The sequence below is a fragment of the Lates calcarifer genome, linkage group LG10 (genome assembly GCF_001640805.2).
Source record: "Lates calcarifer isolate ASB-BC8 linkage group LG10, TLL_Latcal_v3, whole genome shotgun sequence".
NCBI classification, from domain to species: Eukaryota; Metazoa; Chordata; class Actinopteri; family Centropomidae; genus Lates; species Lates calcarifer.
In genome coordinates this window covers 25261198-25279837 of record NC_066842.1, presented here as the reverse complement: position 1 = coordinate 25279837, position 18640 = coordinate 25261198, and the positions used below count along the sequence as shown (strand labels likewise).

The 18640-nt window shown below is 40.3% G+C and overlaps 1 protein-coding gene across 1 annotated transcript in view; it reads right to left on the bottom strand.

The window, feature by feature from the left end:
- Nucleotides 1-17835, bottom strand: part of wwp2 (WW domain containing E3 ubiquitin protein ligase 2) — a 51523-nt gene extending 33688 nt beyond the window's left edge. Inside the window, 6 exon segments of the mRNA XM_018703625.1 lie at nucleotides 1460-1538; nucleotides 11708-11845; nucleotides 13734-13855; nucleotides 14377-14434; nucleotides 14437-14532; nucleotides 17754-17835. Coding sequence (XP_018559141.1) covers nucleotides 1460-1538; nucleotides 11708-11845; nucleotides 13734-13855; nucleotides 14377-14434; nucleotides 14437-14532; nucleotides 17754-17823 — 563 coding nt within the window. The 5' untranslated portion in view covers nucleotides 17824-17835.
- Between the last annotated feature and the right edge of the window lie 805 nt (nucleotides 17836-18640).

Below are 18640 nucleotides of genomic sequence, written 5' to 3'. Positions count from 1 at the left end.
GGACTCTGTGGAACTCACAGTAGAACCTGTGGTCCAGTGCATCCAGTTTGATTTAATTATCCCTGAGATGTCTACCAGTGGCAAGTTGACTTGACTGGACATAGTTTAAAAGGTTCATAACTGTGTATATTAGGTCCCACAATTCACTCTGCAGACCTCTGTGGTAAAATTGCAGCAAGACATAGATCAGAGCAAAGGAGTGTTCACACAAGCACAGTGGCCTCAATAACTGTTAAATGGAAGAAGTTTGGAGAGGGAGGTGACCACAAGGCCCTCTAACAGAGCCTCAGAAGTCCTCTGCAGAGATGGAGAACCTGGTGAAGGACGACCATCTCAGCAGCCTCCATCAATCAGACCCCCAGCTTTTAGAGACTTACCCAAGAAGATGCAAAGCTGTAATTACTGTCAAAGAGGCTGATTAAGGGTCTGAATACTTTTGTAAATGACAGATTTCTGTTTTGTATTTATAATAAATGTGCAAACAATTCTAAAAATATGTTTTAATTTTGTTATTGTGAGTTACTGGGTGTAGATTTATGGGCAAAACCTCTTCACTCACTGTCTTCTGCAGACGTATTAACAGGGTAACACACTCACACATGTACACACACAGCTCAGTGACAGCTTTACATCTGTTGTTCTAAACCCCTGGTTCCCAAACCACTGCTTGTGCACGTTTTTCCTCACACACCCCCATCTGACTGAGACTAACTCAGCCCTCTGCCTCCACGACATGATCGCTCACTCAGTCACTGTCACCTGCTGACCTGAATCAGGTAGATCCTGACACAGCTCGTCTGTTTATAGATGACAGCGATGACATTTGCTGCATTAAATATATGCACTTTGCTCTTACTACCTCAAAATGCATGATTCATAAAAATCTAAAATCGTCTCTTGTTAGTCAGGCTGGTCTTGATTTCGAGGAAAGTGTTGCTGTAATGTGCTGTGGGCTGCCCTGAGGTTAAAATCACTCAATATTTATTGTGAATGCGGACTACTATTTAAGACTAATAACAAAATTGAACTGTGCCCATGAACAATGCTGAAAACTATGAATACAGAAAGGTAGCACTGAATGCTTGGTCAGATTTTAAACAGATGCTGATGATGCTGCACAAATCTATTCAGAAATGATGTGTCTTTATGTTAAAAGAAGCTGAGCTCACTGCCTCTGTCAGTCACTTGGTATGAAAACTGCTTGAGTTTATTCTTTCCTTTCTGTAAATAACCTTTCCGCACAGCTTGTGTAGATCCCCTTTAGAGATTTACTTCCATCCGACAGACAGATGCAATTTAATGCTCATTCAGATGAATGTGGGCAAAATACAAACATCAAATACACTTGTCTTGTCTTACACTTGTCTCTCTCCTCTCATATTACTTCCAGTCACAGTTTTATCCCTGCAGCATCAGTATGTATCTGAATTTGTGTGTGTGTGTGTGTGTGTGTGCTGACCTGCTGTGAGATCCAGCAGTACTGGCAGTCTCCTCACTCTGTGTTCTCCTCAGGTTGGGTCTGTCTGACTGAAGTATCTCTGCAAAGACACAGAACATCATCACATCAGTGTCAGGAAGACGGGAATGGTGGTGGTAGAGTTGTTTGGGTGGGGTGGGGGTGGGGGGGGATCTTGGACTAAAGGACAAAGAACTGTTGGTGTTCATGGATCAACAACAGTCTGCTACATGAAGTGGTGAATATTGTGGAGAAGAAGGTCATTTCTAATTTTTCTGATAGGAAAACAGGAGAGAGGGAGACGAGTTGATGTATCTACACTGATAAAATGTTGAGGATACAAGAAGAAAAACTGGATGGTCAGAGAAATAGATCAAACAGACACAAAGAAAAGAATTTACCTTAAGACGGAGAGTGACAAAGAAACTCATTTAGCTCAGGATGTCTGCTCACCGTTTACACAATCTGCTCCATCACATCCAAATGTGTATTAAACACCGCAGCACTCATTCCAGTGAATGGTTTGGGGTCAGCTGCCATTACTCTCCATATTCTCGCTTCAGATCTCACTTTACTCTGTAACTAAATCTGCAGCTATGCAACGCATGTGATGGCATCTGAGCAAAAAAGGAGCAACAGTGCCACTGTGAGATTTGCTTTCATATTTATGCACCGCCACGTTTTAACTCAAGTATAAAGAAGCTTTTCACCTTAGACACAACTGCTGATCTGTTTATTCTGAGTAACATTTGCAGTCTCATGCAGAGGCCGGTCATTGTACAGACTAGTGGAGATCCCAATGTTTCCAAATATACCAAGTATGTCAGATTGAATTTTGAGGAAATGTGTATAAAACATCTATCTATATAATGATATGAATATAACTGCAAAATATATTAATGAAAAGCATGTCTTGGGTTTGAATATTCTTACAGATATGGTGAAGAGTTTGAAGCTGAAACCAGAAAAAACAGACGCATTTTTATAGCTTACAAAATCTGGAGCCTACATTACCCACAATGCAACTTTGTCTTTTACAGCTCACATTTTGTTTTCTCTTTTTTAAGGTATATCTTTTTCAGAAAGTTCTTAACAATGCTTTCTCTGGCTAATGCATGAAAGAATCCAACATTACAGCTCACTGAGCAGTTTCCAGCATCAGCTCCGGTCTCTCTGAAGGTTTTATTGTCACATTACTGTCACGTTTTGAACACTGGTAAGGTTACCGGTCCTTTCCAGAGCTGTGTAGAAAATGAGAAAGTGCTCATAGAGCGGCTTAGGCCACTTTGTGTTTATAAAGAAATCTCCAGAATAATCAAATCCATGTAGATTTGAAACATGTGGCAGTGAAGGTACAGTTGGTGGTTTAACAGAGACCATTCATCCATGTATGTACTGTGCAGTCTCTGTGTGTGTGTGTGTGTGTGTGTGTTAGTGGTATGCGGTCCTGGTGGTGTGAGGGAATGTGTGACTATATGCTCAGTCCCAACTGTGACTGAAACCACAGGCCTATAACATGCTTTTCATTAACACTCACTTTCTCCTTTATACACACAAATGTAGCACCTTCCTGTGCGTAAGACATTCACACCAGAGTCTCAAACAGCGTCCATGTTTACACACATATATATCCTGCTATCTAAAGCAAAGCAAACAGGTAATCTCTCTCTCTCTCTCTCTCTCTCTCTCTCTCACACACACACACACACACACACACACACACACACACACACACACACACACACACAGTGCTGTTTTGTGGCTATGAAAGGGCTTCTTGTGGGCAGACCCAATGGACATACAGAAAAATAAACACCAGTCTTGAGGAGAAACCATTTTGTCATAGCCTGTTCACTGAGTTCATCACCCCCTCCCTCTTAATGGCACAAGTCTAATTTCTGGTCTGGTGTGTGTGCATGTTCATGAGAGTGTGTAAAACAGAATTTCCAGGCAGCAGCCATCTTCAAACACAAAAACATCTCAACTAAAAAACAACTAAACTGCACTAAAAACAGAGGAGAGCACACTTCAGTTCAGCAGCTGCTACGGATGGATTGGAAACTTTTGGTTACTTGAGTAACATCAGTTCTCTGAGTGGTACAATGGGATATCTAAGTGAATGCTCTGGTAAAACACTGTCAGCATTGATTAATTAATCATTTACTATTTTTGATTAATCCAGTAAGTCTATAAAATGTCAGTAAATATTAAAAATAGCCCGAGGTGACATCTAGAATTGTCTTGTTTTGTCTGAGTAACAGTTCAAACCCAAAGATAGTCAATTTATGAGGAAATAAACATTTACATACAACATGCATACATACAACATGACACATGTCCATCTAACATATAGCAATAACAGTTTAAAGATCATTTATTGTTTGCTCTCAGTGTCTCTTTGATGTTTTTTTTCATAAAGGATAAGATGTGCCACATGTGAGCAACTTTTCCTCAGAAATGTCCATCTTTGATAAAAGATTCTGCCAAAGTCAAAAAGTTTAAAGTCTGTGTTAAAAGCAGCCAATCACCCAAACACTCCCATCTCCAATGAAAGCAGCATAAAGTCACACTCTTCAAACGAACAGTAACTGTAGAGAACAAGAGAGATCGGGATCGTGATGTCAACAATACAATGCATTTTGGGCCTTTTGTTCATACAAGCGTGAATAGACGGACTGTAGATTGGAGGTAGATGGAGATGGACTTTGCTTTTGGATTTGAAAGTTAAATTGTGGAGATTAAAAAGTCATCAGAGTGGTGAGCTGCTGTGTGTTACAATGCCACAACTGTACACATGTCGGAAATGGAAAACCATCACTGAATGGTGTAAAGTTTTTCTGCTGTCAGACTCGGAAGAAGCACCAAGGGACGCAGGTCTCCGAGCTAAAAATAAATTGTTTATGGCTTTGTTTTGGGTAAACCAGCTTCTGCAATGTGACAGTGTGATCTTGACTGTATCGTCTTTACACCTTGGGTGCAAAGAAGTTATTGCGGTCAGGAAGGACCATTATCAAAGGAGAACAAAGACGCTACAAGCTAATGCTCCTACACCAGAATAATAAACAACATAAAACTTGAGATGTAAAAATGTAAACCATTCCTAAAGAAACTGAACAGGGAGGCAAAGGAGCATCATTCAGAGTAAATATATCATCTTTTTATATAAAATCTATGTATTGGACATGCAAATGACTAAAACGCTAGCTGGCACTTCGCAGTTGCTGTCGCAGCATATACGACCACATTACTGTTGAGTCTTGTTTCTCTCTGTATGGTATCTTGCTTTTGATTTTCTTCATTTTTCTTTTTTTTCTTTGTTCAGCGTTCTTTAGTGTCTTCGTCTGCGCTACCTGTCATCATCTGTCTATGTTTTGGTTCTGCGTGAACAACAACATGGTGGCGACAACCCAGAGCAATCATGTCATGTGTCAACACTATTAAAGAAGTAGTAGTTAGTCCCAGAGGATGTAGGTTTAGGCTCAGAGGTGGGCAGCCTCCTGAGCAGCAGCTCCAGTCATTCCCTCAGTCTGCAGATTCAACTTCCAACAATCACAGGGTAAAACAATAATCTATAAGAGCCTGAAAGGCAAAACTCAGAGCAAGGCAAGCTCTTGTGCTTGTGAAACATAAATAATGTGAGTGAATGGTAACAACTAAACAAAAAAGTGACACAAAAGTGACCTAGATGTAGTATATCAACACTTTTAGGAAACCTTTAGACACTTTTAGAAAACAAGAAGGTTGTTGTTGTTAAATGTATGTTGCAACTATCTTGCATGGTGCAACCTGTTATCACTAACTAACCATTCTAACTACAATCAAACTTAGATCACTGGTACAATCTTAGGTGTGGATTTTGACCTGAATAAAACATTTCTTCTCTACATAAGCAAATCAAGAGGTGCTTTGTGGCAACATGTTATTTTTAAATGATTTTTTGCATCAGTGTGATAAACTGTTTTAGAGGGAATTTGACACATGGTGTGGTAATCTTACCTCTGGATATTTACTATTTCACAGCTTCTTACTTGACAAGAAAATCAATGTTGCCCCACCCCAGTCCCGCAGTTACACTGTCAGTAACACTCTCCTCGGCAGTATTTCTGTTTCATACAGTCAAAAACTCTTTGGCACACACAGCCTGTTAATGTACAGATTCAGGTATGACGTGCCCAGTACAATGAGTGTGTCTGTGCGGACAGTCTGAGTGTCTGTGCTGCGGTGTACATGTGGCCTGTGCTTCTGTGGGATGGGAAGTTGTGTGTACGTGAAGTGTGTATGTGAGCATCTAACATTTACAAAGTGTGCCAATATTCCCAGAGTTCAAATCTTTCTGCTCTGGCTTCTGTTTCTTCCCCATCTTTCAATACAAGGGTTTGTTTATGAGGCCTGCTATGCGTGTGTGTGTATGTGTGTGTGTGCGTGCATGTGGGTCAGAAAAGCTGCCAAGGGAAATGAGTAAAAAACCAACAGGAGGTGCGTTCAGAGCAAGAAAACAGAGTGCCTTAACACCAGCAGTAACACACTCCAACCTTTATAGACTTTATATATTCAGGGCAGCCCACATATGCCTGCATGCACACACACACTGCAGAATGTAAAACACATATGCATGCACACCCACCCACAAATAAAGCTCAAAAACACAGCATCTGCACTGACGAGACCATAAAACACACACGCACAAAGACAAGTGCAACGTGAAAACTTGAAACCTGAAACCCAGGTTTAAGAGGACACACTTCAGCCCTCTGTTCACTCATCTCTCCTGGGTTCCTTATGTATAGACACACACAAACACACACGACCCCTGCCATCCCTGCCCCTGCAAGCCCAGAGAGGAAACCCCCCCCTGCTTCAATGCACTCTGCCTCAGGATCACAGGAGGCGATTGTACTGCGGAGCTGAAAGAAATGAGAGTCAATTACGCAATTCTCAGAAACAAATTAGACAAAAGCGCTCCTGATGTCTGTGATTATGTGCATGCGTGTGTGGAGGTTTAAGAGAACTCCAAACACTAGGCCATATTAAAAACCTGGAGGAGGCAGGGCTCTGTTCACTGAATGTTAACCTCTGACCTGCACACACATCAAAATTACAGACATGAGCTTGTTTAACTGCATTGTCCCATTTACTATATTTATCCCCCTAATGTCCTGACCTGTCGTTTACTTTTAAAGGAATAGTTCCACATTTCAGGAAATGTGCTTATTGGCTTGCTTCTAAGGGTCAGGTAAGATACGTGGAACTGGAGCCAGCAGATGGTTCGTTTAGCTTAGCATAAAGACTAAAAACAGGGGTAAACAGCTCACCTGTCTGTCCAAAGGTAAAAGCCAAAGTGAAAAAATGACATGTTACAGTGTTAGGGGATGTTTTTACTGGGCTACTTTCAATTGGGAGCAGTGATATTTAGGAGTCTCTGCTGACTGTCAGTCAACCTAACAATGACAACATTTCAGAAGTGACTACTCTTAGCCAAGAAAGACTGCAGCACATACTCATTTGCTAAGGTAGGTTAACCGGTTGTTAAATATAACTTATTTTTGAACATGCAGGTGTGAGAGTGATATCATTCTTCTCATCTGAGTCTCATGAAGAAAGCACATAAATTAATTTCCCAAAGTGTCAGACAATTGTGTCGTGACAGTGGTTCCCAATCTTTAGGGCTTGTGGCGACTAATAAAAAAAATAATTAAATAATAATTTATTAATTATTTATAATCCACTTAAAAACTAATTACTCTAGCATGCAGCAGTGGGAAAACAGTCTGCCACAGACATACCAGTGATTATGGTAACTGTGCTCTCAGAACTTAAAAACATTGGTACTTTACCAATGAGCCAATCCAGAAAACCTCTGTGTATCTTACATTAACCTTAATTCTAAATCCAAACCCTGAACTAGCCTCCTTCATAAGTGAGGACTTGCAAAATGTCCTCCCTTTACAGGAATTTTCTCATCTTGCCATCCTTGTGAGGACATGTGGTACGACAGCACACACATACACACACACACACACAAATACACATAACACACCTCCTCTTAACCTTTCTTCACATCTAAACAGTCACAAAGAGACACATTTATACAGCCCATGCTGTGGCAGGCCTTGGCCCTTACTGCTGGCCCTGTGTTCATTCAGCAGAGTACACTGTGGGCTCTGTGAGGCGCTCTATGAAAAGCCTTGTGTGTGTATGTGTATGTGTATGTGTGTGTGTGTGTGTGTGTGTGTGTGTGTGTGTGTGTGTGTGTGTGTGTGTGTGTGTGTGTGTGTGTTGCACAGAGAGAAGAAGGACACATGGACCTGGCTATGGTTTTAAGAGCAGCTTAATGACTGTGTATCTGTTAAAAAGACACCTAGTCTTTGCTTCCAAACCATAAAGGAAGGTAAAATGTTAGCACAGTGCCTGGAAGCGGAAAATACCGCTGACCCAGAGTCAATAAGTCTGTGGAGGGTTGAAAAATTCTTCCTCTGATGGATATGAAATGATTTTATATTGGTTTGGGAATAGTAACACATGCACACTGAGATTAAGTGTTGTCTAATGTCACTGTTAAAGTTCAATGAATACACGCGGGTGAAGGCTGATATGGTACACACTACATTGTCAGTATTTTCTGCTGATTTCTTAAAGTTTAACAATATTCTTGACATGTTATTCTTGGACACAGTACTTCAGCATCATCAGTAAATAAATACACATATATGCTAACCCTAACCTTTTTGAAACTGGTCTCTAATGTTGTCAGGTTTGACACAATGCAGCAGAGAAACTGAACTTGAGAGCTGTTTGCTATTCAAGCAGACACATACACAAAGTTGAATTAAAAAAAAACAAACAAAAAAACAAAAACAAACGGATAATAATAAGTCAGATTAGTCAAGAAAAAGGCCAATATACATTATTCAAAAAGTAGGAAAGTGCCAACCTTTCATTCCAAGGAGATGTGTTGGGGGTCTGGGGTTAAAATAGCAAAAGTGCAATTGACTTTAATTTGAGTCTGCTCTGTGAAATTTCTAACCATGAGGTCTGGGGGTGTCGTGGCAGAGATCAGACATATATTGTGGTGAGAGAGCAGAGCTGCTGCCAGGGTTTAGCTGACACGGGCCCAGAAGAGGGAAATTTGTTGAGACTGACGTGGACCGATGTATGGTGAAGCAGGTAAATGACTGGAGAGGACTGGGTAACGTTCTTCACTTGGTAAAGGTTATTAACATAGTCCTGGTTCTCTGACAGACGTTACGGCCTGACTGAATCTGGATTTCTGAGGCTGATACTATTATAAACATTAGAGTAAAGAAAATTCGACTACAATATGCTGGGAAAGGTATTACCTCAAACATACTTTATATCTTTGACATCTCCGTACAACAATTATTCATTGATACCAAGATATCTGTAAAAGGCTGAAAAACTAACTTTATTTGCCATCAACTGAGCCAAAGATGTCTTTAGAGGTTGACTGACAGTGCCACACTCCTTTGTCTGACAGACTTGTTGGCCCATCTTGCTCTCTTCTTAGGTGACCATGACGCTCAGGAGGTGTCTCTGCAACCTGTGCAGAAAACCTGGTGAGCTGCAATCTCTGGTCAGAGATGTGTCCAAGCTAATCCAAAAGCTCATCACAAGGACAGCTGTGGCTCGCTCCACCCAGACAGCCTGATGGAGATGTGATGTAGCACCCAGATTCTTGGCATAAGGATGCTTATCAGTTACACTTTATAGTATTGTTGTCTAGTCTATTATTGTTGTTTTTTTAAGGTTTGCAGTAGAGATGGGTTTGTCAGACATTAATTACATGTCAGTGTCAGGTCTGAATAAGCAACATGGACACTTTTATGTAAAACTCACCCTGTCAGTCTTACTAGGCTAGAGCTAATAACATTTCACTTTCAAAACAGCACAATGGATGTGAATAATTATATAAGATTAACATTAAGGCTGCAGCAGTACAGCATCGAAACATGCAGAGAGAGAGAGAGAGAGAGTAAAGTGTCTTGTTCCACCGTCACTGTAATGAATGTATTTTTTCAGTCTTTATCTTCAATCTTTTAAATAGGATCAGTTTCATAAACAGTGACAGTGACAGATCCTGTTAAAGGCTGTAGAGCAGAATCTTCTCAGATCAGATCAGTCTGTAAAAACTATGATGAGTGATTGAGTGGCGTAGAAAAGAGGAGAGAGAAAGTTGTTTTTTTTTTTTTGGTCTGCTTAAAGAAAACATGAGGTTTATGTGAGACATGGATCCAACAATCACCATTTTCATGGTCACTTTTATGCAAAAACTACGACGGCAATCTAAAGTAACACTTTACAAGTCTGAATTGAATTCTTTAAGATTAACATAAAGGCTGATGTAAGATCACTGTGATAAATGTATTATCTCAACCACTATGTTTTAACTACAAAAAAAAAAATCAATAAATAAACCAGACACCACTGTTCAGTTTCTGAGGAGGTCTGAGGATGGTCAGCAACATAAACCCACCACTGTTCTCACTCTCACTCTCACTCTCACTCTCACTCTCACTCTCACTCTCACCCTCTCTCTCTCTCTCTCGGCACACCAGGTGCCAAATATCGTGCAAGCCTTGTTTCTTTCCATAAATGTGCTGTTCTGTGGGCAAGGTCCATGAACTAAAAGTCTCCTGCTGTACTGTATGGCAGCAATGTTATGTATTCCATGTCTGAAAAGAGCTTTACTGAAAAGGAGAAGAAAACAGATGCTTTATTATCCACTCAGCCCTGTGCTATGCCCATGGCTGCTGTAACCCCAAAGTGTAGTTACATTTTTGAAAAGGTGGACATCAGCTACAACACAGAATAATGTGTAGCTATGATGGCTACATGTGTGGGCTCCATAGCTACACCATAACCCTTTTATTCACATTTCTCCTTTCCTTTCCTTTCCTCTCATAATTCTCCTTTCAAGGCCACAGAGTGGACAGGTTTCAGTGGTGCACTGTGCATCTTCTACATTAAAAGTAGGATACAGTGATAACCCAGCATTGTTAAGACTAAATCCAGTGAATTAGGCATTTCCTCCTGCAGGTTATTAAACAATGACTGAAATGACTAATAAATAAAGTTGGGAGATTCTACAAACAATGTACTGATCACCTGTACAATAAATGTGGTGCTTATTAAACTACATCATCTCATAGGTTGACACTATTTATTAGATCAGAAGTGATTTTTGATTAAGTACTTTACCTGTCAGTTTTTTGGCTTCAATATAACATTATAAACTATTTAAAATCCAACTTTAATTGGTCAAATAAAAACAAAATTCTATGTACAATTCTGTCACCACAAAAAAAATCACACAGCCAAGACTAAACACTCTCATCTCACAGAGAAAAGGACCAAAATCTGTACGGGCACAAACACTGTTAGATTTGTGGGTAAGAAGTGACTTTGGAAAATTGTCATTTACACAAAATAAAACCTCTGTTTTTTTCCAAGTGGGGAGAGCACTCATTACCAGTGTGGACAGACACACAAACATCTTACTGTACAAACAGATGCATGTGGATGTGCGTCTGTATATGTGTGTGTGTGTGTGGTTGTTGGCAATATAACAAACATTTAAGACAGACAGGAAGGGAAAGAGTGAGAGGAGGAGAAATGGTTTAGTATTGTGGTGTATTCTGTGCTAATAAGCTGTCTGGATTTCTGTGGGAAAACAGTACGTGCATGTTCACTTTAATATATCTAACGAATGAAAACCTTCTGTTTCCAAAACGCTGAATTTTCACAAACTGAGAACGCCTCCTGATATTAGCTTTTCCCTGCAGTTTGTGTGAGGTTTATTACATGTTAAATGTGCTCAGTAAACTTTAATACAGAATATTAACAAATCAGTGATTTGTTCTTTACGGTTGTAGAGCAATTTCTGCCTCTCTCTCATGTTTTTATATTGAAATTTCTACATTCATTATCTTTTCTGGCCTTTATTCTTTTCCTTATTTCCCTAGAGACATAATTTATGTTTTATCCTTTTCTTTATCTCCTTTTTTTTTTAAACCAGTTCTTTCTTGCTCATTTCTCTAAGCCTCAGAGAACTAAGTGGTAAAAAAAAAACAAACAAACATGAAAATCAGAACTGTGGAATTTGTGTGTCTTTTTTTTTAACACTACAGCAGGGATATCTGCTGTGAGTGTTTCTCTGTACGTTTCTGTGTTATTGCACTCACCTCTGTGTATGTATGTATGTGTGTGTGTGTGTGTGGTAAAGGCGGGACTCACTGTCTGCTGCCGTGCTGCCATTGGGCAGAGAGCCCAGATCAACAACCATGCCGTCCAGACAGACGTTGAGCTCGCCTCCCGCTACAACCAAGCCTTTGTTCTCCGTCTGCAGCACCAGACTCAGCTGGACGTTCTCCACTAGAGGGGGGAGGAGGAACGACAGAGAAACGGAGTAAGAGGATGGGTGGTTGAAAAGGTAGAGGACAACGGTGGTGGGGAGAGGGAGAAAAGTTGAGTTTGAGGGAAGAGAGGGAGAGAGAGTGAGGAGAGATGAGGGAAACTGAACATTTGCTGTTATTGCTCTAAAATGAGGAAACAGTGTGAAGCCACAGTGTTTTATCTTCCACATCGGTGGACGGCCACCCTGCTGAGACATTTATTACCAAAAGAGGTATTAAATGACTGAAGTAATATTCTGAATATAAGATTTGAAATATTGCTGTTGATCTGTAGAGTGGTTTCAGGAGCAGACGTGACACTTCTTGTGTCAGGAAGTGAAAACTGTCCGACTGACACCTGACTAAACTGTTCCATAGCATCAAACACTGAGAGGTGACACTGAATGCTTGGCCAGATGTAACTTTTACTATGATCTGACACTGCTTGATTTACAGTGGCTAAAATGTATATTTTTATAATGACAGTATATCCAGTGACATTGAAAACAACATGTGACTGGGGTCACTCGTGGACAATCATCACCTGAATCTACAGCCCACCCCCGGCTTTACGAGCTTCAGCTCATTGATCGGTTGTCCAACAATTTTACAGTTTTAGTTCACTCTCTCTCTCTCTCTCTCTCTCTCTCTCTCTCTCTCTCAGAGTCGGCCGCAGCAGGCAGCTGTTTTCTGCAGCAAAATTCAAAAAACAAACACCACACCTGCTGAGCACCAAACAGCAAACAGACACACTTATCAAACACTGGCAGAACGTTCACCAGGGGGACCAGTATCATTACTCCAAATGAATGATAATAGTCATCCCAAAGTGCTAGATAACAACTGTTTGCTAACAAGTTCATCTTATCAAACAGGTGATGATATGTAAGTGTTGTGTTCACTTGTTTCTCTTGCCTCCTCGTGGACAAAAATCAGTTACCACAGGTTCAAATATTGTATCACATTATTTCATTCAAGTATAGCTTCAGTATTAGGACTGTTGCAGTGGCAACCTTATCAGCAAGTTTTTAATTTTTAATAACCAGCATATAGTAGCCCTGAACATGAAACTTTAAGAATCCAAAAACTCTGAATTAGAGAGGAATGCACATCCTTTGAGGTGGGTGGCGTATGACCGGAACATTACATCATATTACTCAACCTCCTCTGAGACGTGATAAGACAGCTTCCAGAAAGTCACTGACTGTAGTTCTGGTACTAATTTACTGCATTTGGGTCATTTTTAACATTTTCAGAATGTGACGAAGAAATGCAGCCTTCAGAGGATACAGACGATATCCTCTGCAATGTATAAACCTCACTGCTGTTATATCGATACACTGACACTGTTAACAATTGTCCGTCATGTCTTTAAAAATAAAACTCACAACTTGTACTGTACACTTTGTGGACAACTTCTTGGTGATAAACCTAAACCTTACAAGGAGCACCCAAACACATCCTTAGTTTTTGGTCTCTGTGAAGGTAAACATCTTGTTTGGAAAGAAGCATATCCAGTGTGGCTTGCAGGCATTCAGAGGATCCAACCACTGCTTTAAAACTTTGTTAATTATTGAAGTGCACTTTACATCAGTACAGCAGGAGAATATGAAGACTTGTCTTATAGTATTTTTTCTTTTATTTCTTTTGCCCTCTCATCTTATTGTGTCTTTATTTTTCTTTCTTTTTAATTCTGTACATGAAACATTAAATTTCCTGCACATGTGCTGTAAATTCAAACCTGTCTCTCGCTTGTTTTAGCTTATAAATTAGGCTGCAGCTTACTGTGCACTGCAGGGAAATGGATATATTATAATGTATAATATGATGGGTATAAAGTTTGTGTGCGTATGTATATGTGTCCTTACTCTTGCCATCGTGTGTGCGCAGTGTGTCCAGTAGGTCTATGGTGGCGCTGCCCAGTAGCTCCTTCCTCAGGGTGTGGCAGCTCCACAGCTTCAGATCCAGACGACTCTGAGGCGTCACATTGCTGTGAAACACAAAGCAACACTCACACACACAATCAACTGAGATCTGTTACCACACTAACACACTTTATTAAAAATACAATAAATACTGCATATCTGTACGCTGACCTAATACCAGCATGAAAAACTCACTGACACAACACTTTATCATTATTATCATTCTAATTTCTGTATCTACTGCTACTGTAACAATGTCTGTGAGTTTGTGAGTCAAGTGAGTTTTCTGTTTTACCAGGGGGAGATTGTTTTAAATGAGTTGCATTTTACTTTAAATAAACTGGATTTTTACAGCAGAACCAGCTGATTATCAGCTAAAAGTTAGCCACGTTATAGCACTTCTACTACAGTGGAACATTCTGGTATTTGGAACCTTTTTCATCATTTCCTTTATCACTAACTACACAACAACACAGGAGGATGCACGCAACAGATTTTTATGTTCTAGATAATTATTTACGCAAGTTTTCAAACAACTAAAATACAGGACTGTATAAAGTATGTGTGTGGGTAATGATGTTCTCACAGGGTGAGGTCCTCATTCCATTGCAGCTCTAGATGTCCACTGCGTTTGCCTGTTTTTTGGTTTCACTGGTCAGACCGTCAGCAGTCACCTCGACGAAGGAGCTGAGCCGAGAGTGGCGGTTTGGCAGCTTGGGAGACTGGGGCTTCGCTGAAACCACTGCATGCACACACACACACACAGAGAGAGAGAGAGAGAAACACATTAAGGCAAATAGCTATGAAGGAATACATTAAAGAGTGCAGGACTAACTGTAACACTAAATCAGGTATAAACGACAAAAACACAGAGTTACACGGAAGAGAGCTGAGTTAATGTAAAACTGCGACACACAAACACTGTGACTGCGGACATAGTCCAACCGCAATAAGGAAACGCATCTCAATTTGATGTGTATCTTAAAGGTGAAAGGTTTAGCTTTCGTGTCAATAACACTGTGGCTACAATTTCTTTTAATAATGTACTATCTACCTCTGTGCCAGCCAATGAGATGGGGCCACTAAAATTAGGTCATCTGCAAAAACAAGGCCTTAAATTTGAGCAACCAACAGAGGAAACATCCTCACATGAACACGCAAAGACAAACATATTACTGCAGTAGTTAAAGGATACTGATTTCTGGTTCTGGCAGTATCACTGTCACCACAATATACAGTAAGTACACAAGACAGACAATTCACAATTTGTTTTTTTGTCGACTTCCTTTGTGCATGGCCTTGTGGGAAAATAGTGCTGATAAACAGAATCATGTTTTTCAGTATTCATACTTGATGGTTTTGAGTTTATACCTCATATTGACATTTATCCCATGTGGACACAAGACACACACTAAACTTGCTTAGAATAAACATGTTGTATGGATTTGAGACACAACCTGGGTTTTCTCTGACAGGGAAAGCAAAAAGAGAAATATAAACACTGCCCTCTAGCGGAAGAAAGAAAAACATCTGTGGTCCCACTTTCAGTTATTTTCATTAGACTTTTTCAGGACCTTCATTAGAGTGCATCCACAGTCTAAAAATTCGACTGTTTACCAGTTTGTTTATGCTGTGATTCAGTTTCCCCAACAGCTGAACTTTAACTACCTTCATGAAACAAGTTGTGCAGCTGTTACAGTAAACTCACATACAATGAAACTCCCTGCAATGAAACTCTGCATTTTGAGCTGTTTTTTATTTTATCTCGGCTCCACTGGGAGCTGTGGAAGTGGGTTAAAAAGTCTACAGCTGGGCTTAGACAGGCTTAGTGTCTTTGAATTTTTGTGGGCCTGCTGAGAATCTTGTTACAGCATGTGCCAGTCATACAAGAGCCGATTCGTTCATCCTGAATCACAGCCTGGCGGTGTTACTCGTTGTACGTCTGATCAGGACAAGTGGTTGGATGAATAAATGTTGACAGAGAAAAAGGCTTCTATCTGTACCTCTTCCTGTATCAGCAGATCTGTGGCGGCTAAGACGAGCTGACAATCCCTGTACTCATAAACATCTGGAAAAATAAAATGTGACTCATTCACAGTCATCTGAAGAGGAGAAGGAAATGACACAGAGAGATGGAAATGGAAGAATCAAAAGAAGGTTTGAACAGAGTGAGAGGAGGCGGGAGGAGTGGAGAAAAGGTAGACAGTGGTCGAGAGCAGATCAATAGAGAGGGAAATGAGGAGGTGAGTCAGAGCTCAAACTATCAACAGCGAAAGTCACTGAGAGGTTGTGACTGAACTGTGACTGAGTAAAATAAGACTAGTTGTGTAGAGGAGAGGGAGTAGAAAGGAAGACCTTGGTCACATTGTAGGAAAACACAAGGCTGATGTGAGACATAGACACAAAAATCACCAATGTAGTAGAATAAAACCTAAATATACTGAAGTATTAAATGACTTGAACTGTATTTCATTTTCACCTGTTATGACAACATTGCACTCATCAAGGTAACCAAGAGTGTAGGGTACCTCCCATCACACAACTGTTGTGGGTGTGGCATGGAGAACAACCTCAGGCAACCAACCAAACATAATATACTTTATTATGGACCTTATGGCTCCTGCTTTGTCTTATCTACAGATACAGTTTCATTTTAATAATAATCTCAACTGGCCATTGAATCATCAACATGTACAGTATGGGACAGGCCTAATTAAGGCAATTTGGTGTCTTATTCAAAGCAACATTATGGAACTATTTTACTTTAAAAAAAACAGCTTCAAAATCATTTTGACAATACACTGATATCCATGTGTTTGTTAGAGCATTTCCTGCTGCAGACGGAGAAGGGGATCATGGTAATATAAACCATTGGGCTGTGTTCAGTGAGTGGGACTAGACAGTCAGAGTTCATCATTTTTTTTTTTTTAAGACACTCCTATTTTGGAGCGATTACTAAATCAGATTTGTATGAAAATCAATCAAAAATTGTGATTTTACATCAGTCTAATGCAACGTTTGTTTTTCCTGTGTGACTTGATGACAGCTTGACAGCTTGACAGACGTGATGGCAGTGCTGATCTGATGGACAGAAAAGTCTTCATTATTTAGGATGTTGCTTCAATACAAACAAAAGTTGGAGTAATGTAACTGTAAACATTTAAAGGGTCTGAACAGAGCCATTAATGGTGTTGTGAGCTGCCTGAGCCTCATAATGTGTGATCATTTTAGTCTCTGCAAACTCACATGATCCTGGGTCTTACATTTTTGCCAATGATTCAGTTCAAACAGGTGACTTGTTTGAGCTGGAACAGGTTAATGAAACACAACAAAGAAATCTGATCAGAGGAAGTGATCAAACTCAAGCATCAGTGCTTCTAATGTAAGAATAACTGGATGATGACTAGCTAAAATTTTACTGTCATCTGTTGAACAGTGACAGTGATGACACAGTGGATGTCACAGGTCACACAAGAATAAGAGTCAAAATGCAGCATAAGTAAATGAAGACTTAACTGACACAGTCTGAATTGTCCTAATGTCCTTCACTTTTTAAATCCCATGACACTGCTACACATCCTGCCTGAACAAAGCCTGAACAGCAGGTTAGCTGTGTAAACCAACTGAAGAATGGCTGTAAAATGGCCTTCTGACCACTAGTAATGAGTGTAAAACTGACTAGCACAACATAGACTGTGAGGTGTCAGATTGACACATTGTTTTCATAGGAAGGAAGGAAGGAAGGAGGAAGTAGCTAAAAATATACATAAAGAAACTTTCATGATATCTTAATGTTATGATAGATGGACAGATTTGACTTCATGCTGCCTCGCACGTAGAGGTAGGCAGATGAAGAAAAGAGAGGCATCGGAGAAACTCAAGAGAATGTGTTTACTCATCTGGAGACAATTTCTGACATTAAGCTCCAGTCGGTAAATATGATGAACAAAAAAAGATAATTACCTTTCAGGATCAGCTGAGACTTTTCAGTGGCCTGGGCCCCAGCAGGTCTGCTCACACTGGCTGCTGCCATGACATCACAGCTCTGAAACAACCACAAACACACACAATATTACAACACACTGCATCACATTATCAGAACAAACTGTACACACAAACGTAAGAAGCATGACATGTATATTTAACAACCTGAGCAAATACATTTCAATAACAGCAGAGATTTTACCCCCCAGCAGCCAAGACTTTCATCAGACCCTGTCAACATCACCTTGAGCAAAGTCAGAGATGTCGCCTGCTGGATTTAATGCAAAGAGACCTGCATATGTGAGACGCTACACAGCAAAAACTGAGCTCTGGTCTGAAGCTAGAGTTTGTACTGATTTTTACTGTGTACATCAAGAAGAGATCCTGACCCCTAAACCTGGTTTGTGGAAGGGATCCTCATCATGTCATCAGTGTAACATTTCCTGCTGCAGCACCAAGGTGACTGCTGTTGGCACCTCAGTCTGAGACCAGAAAGAACCCGACAGAACACGGACAGATGTGACCTGGTCATAATCAATGCGAATAATTAAGAGATGTATTAATCAAAGGGACACCTGAGATCTGTCTCCGGGCTGCAGACAAACAGATGAAAGCGATCACAACAGCATCTTCAGCCAACCTTTGAATTAAACTGACCGGCTACGCAGCGTTACTTAGATCCGCTGCTCAGTGGATCCTGGTTAAAATTCTTAACGACTAATAAAGATTTAACTGGCACCCTGCTAAACACATCTTATTGTCCCCGTATTTAAATACCCTTGGCTTGCTGCGCACAAAACACAAACACGGAAGATGATCAAGGTATTTGTATGCATCACTGTCAAGCCAAGCTAAGACAGCATTGC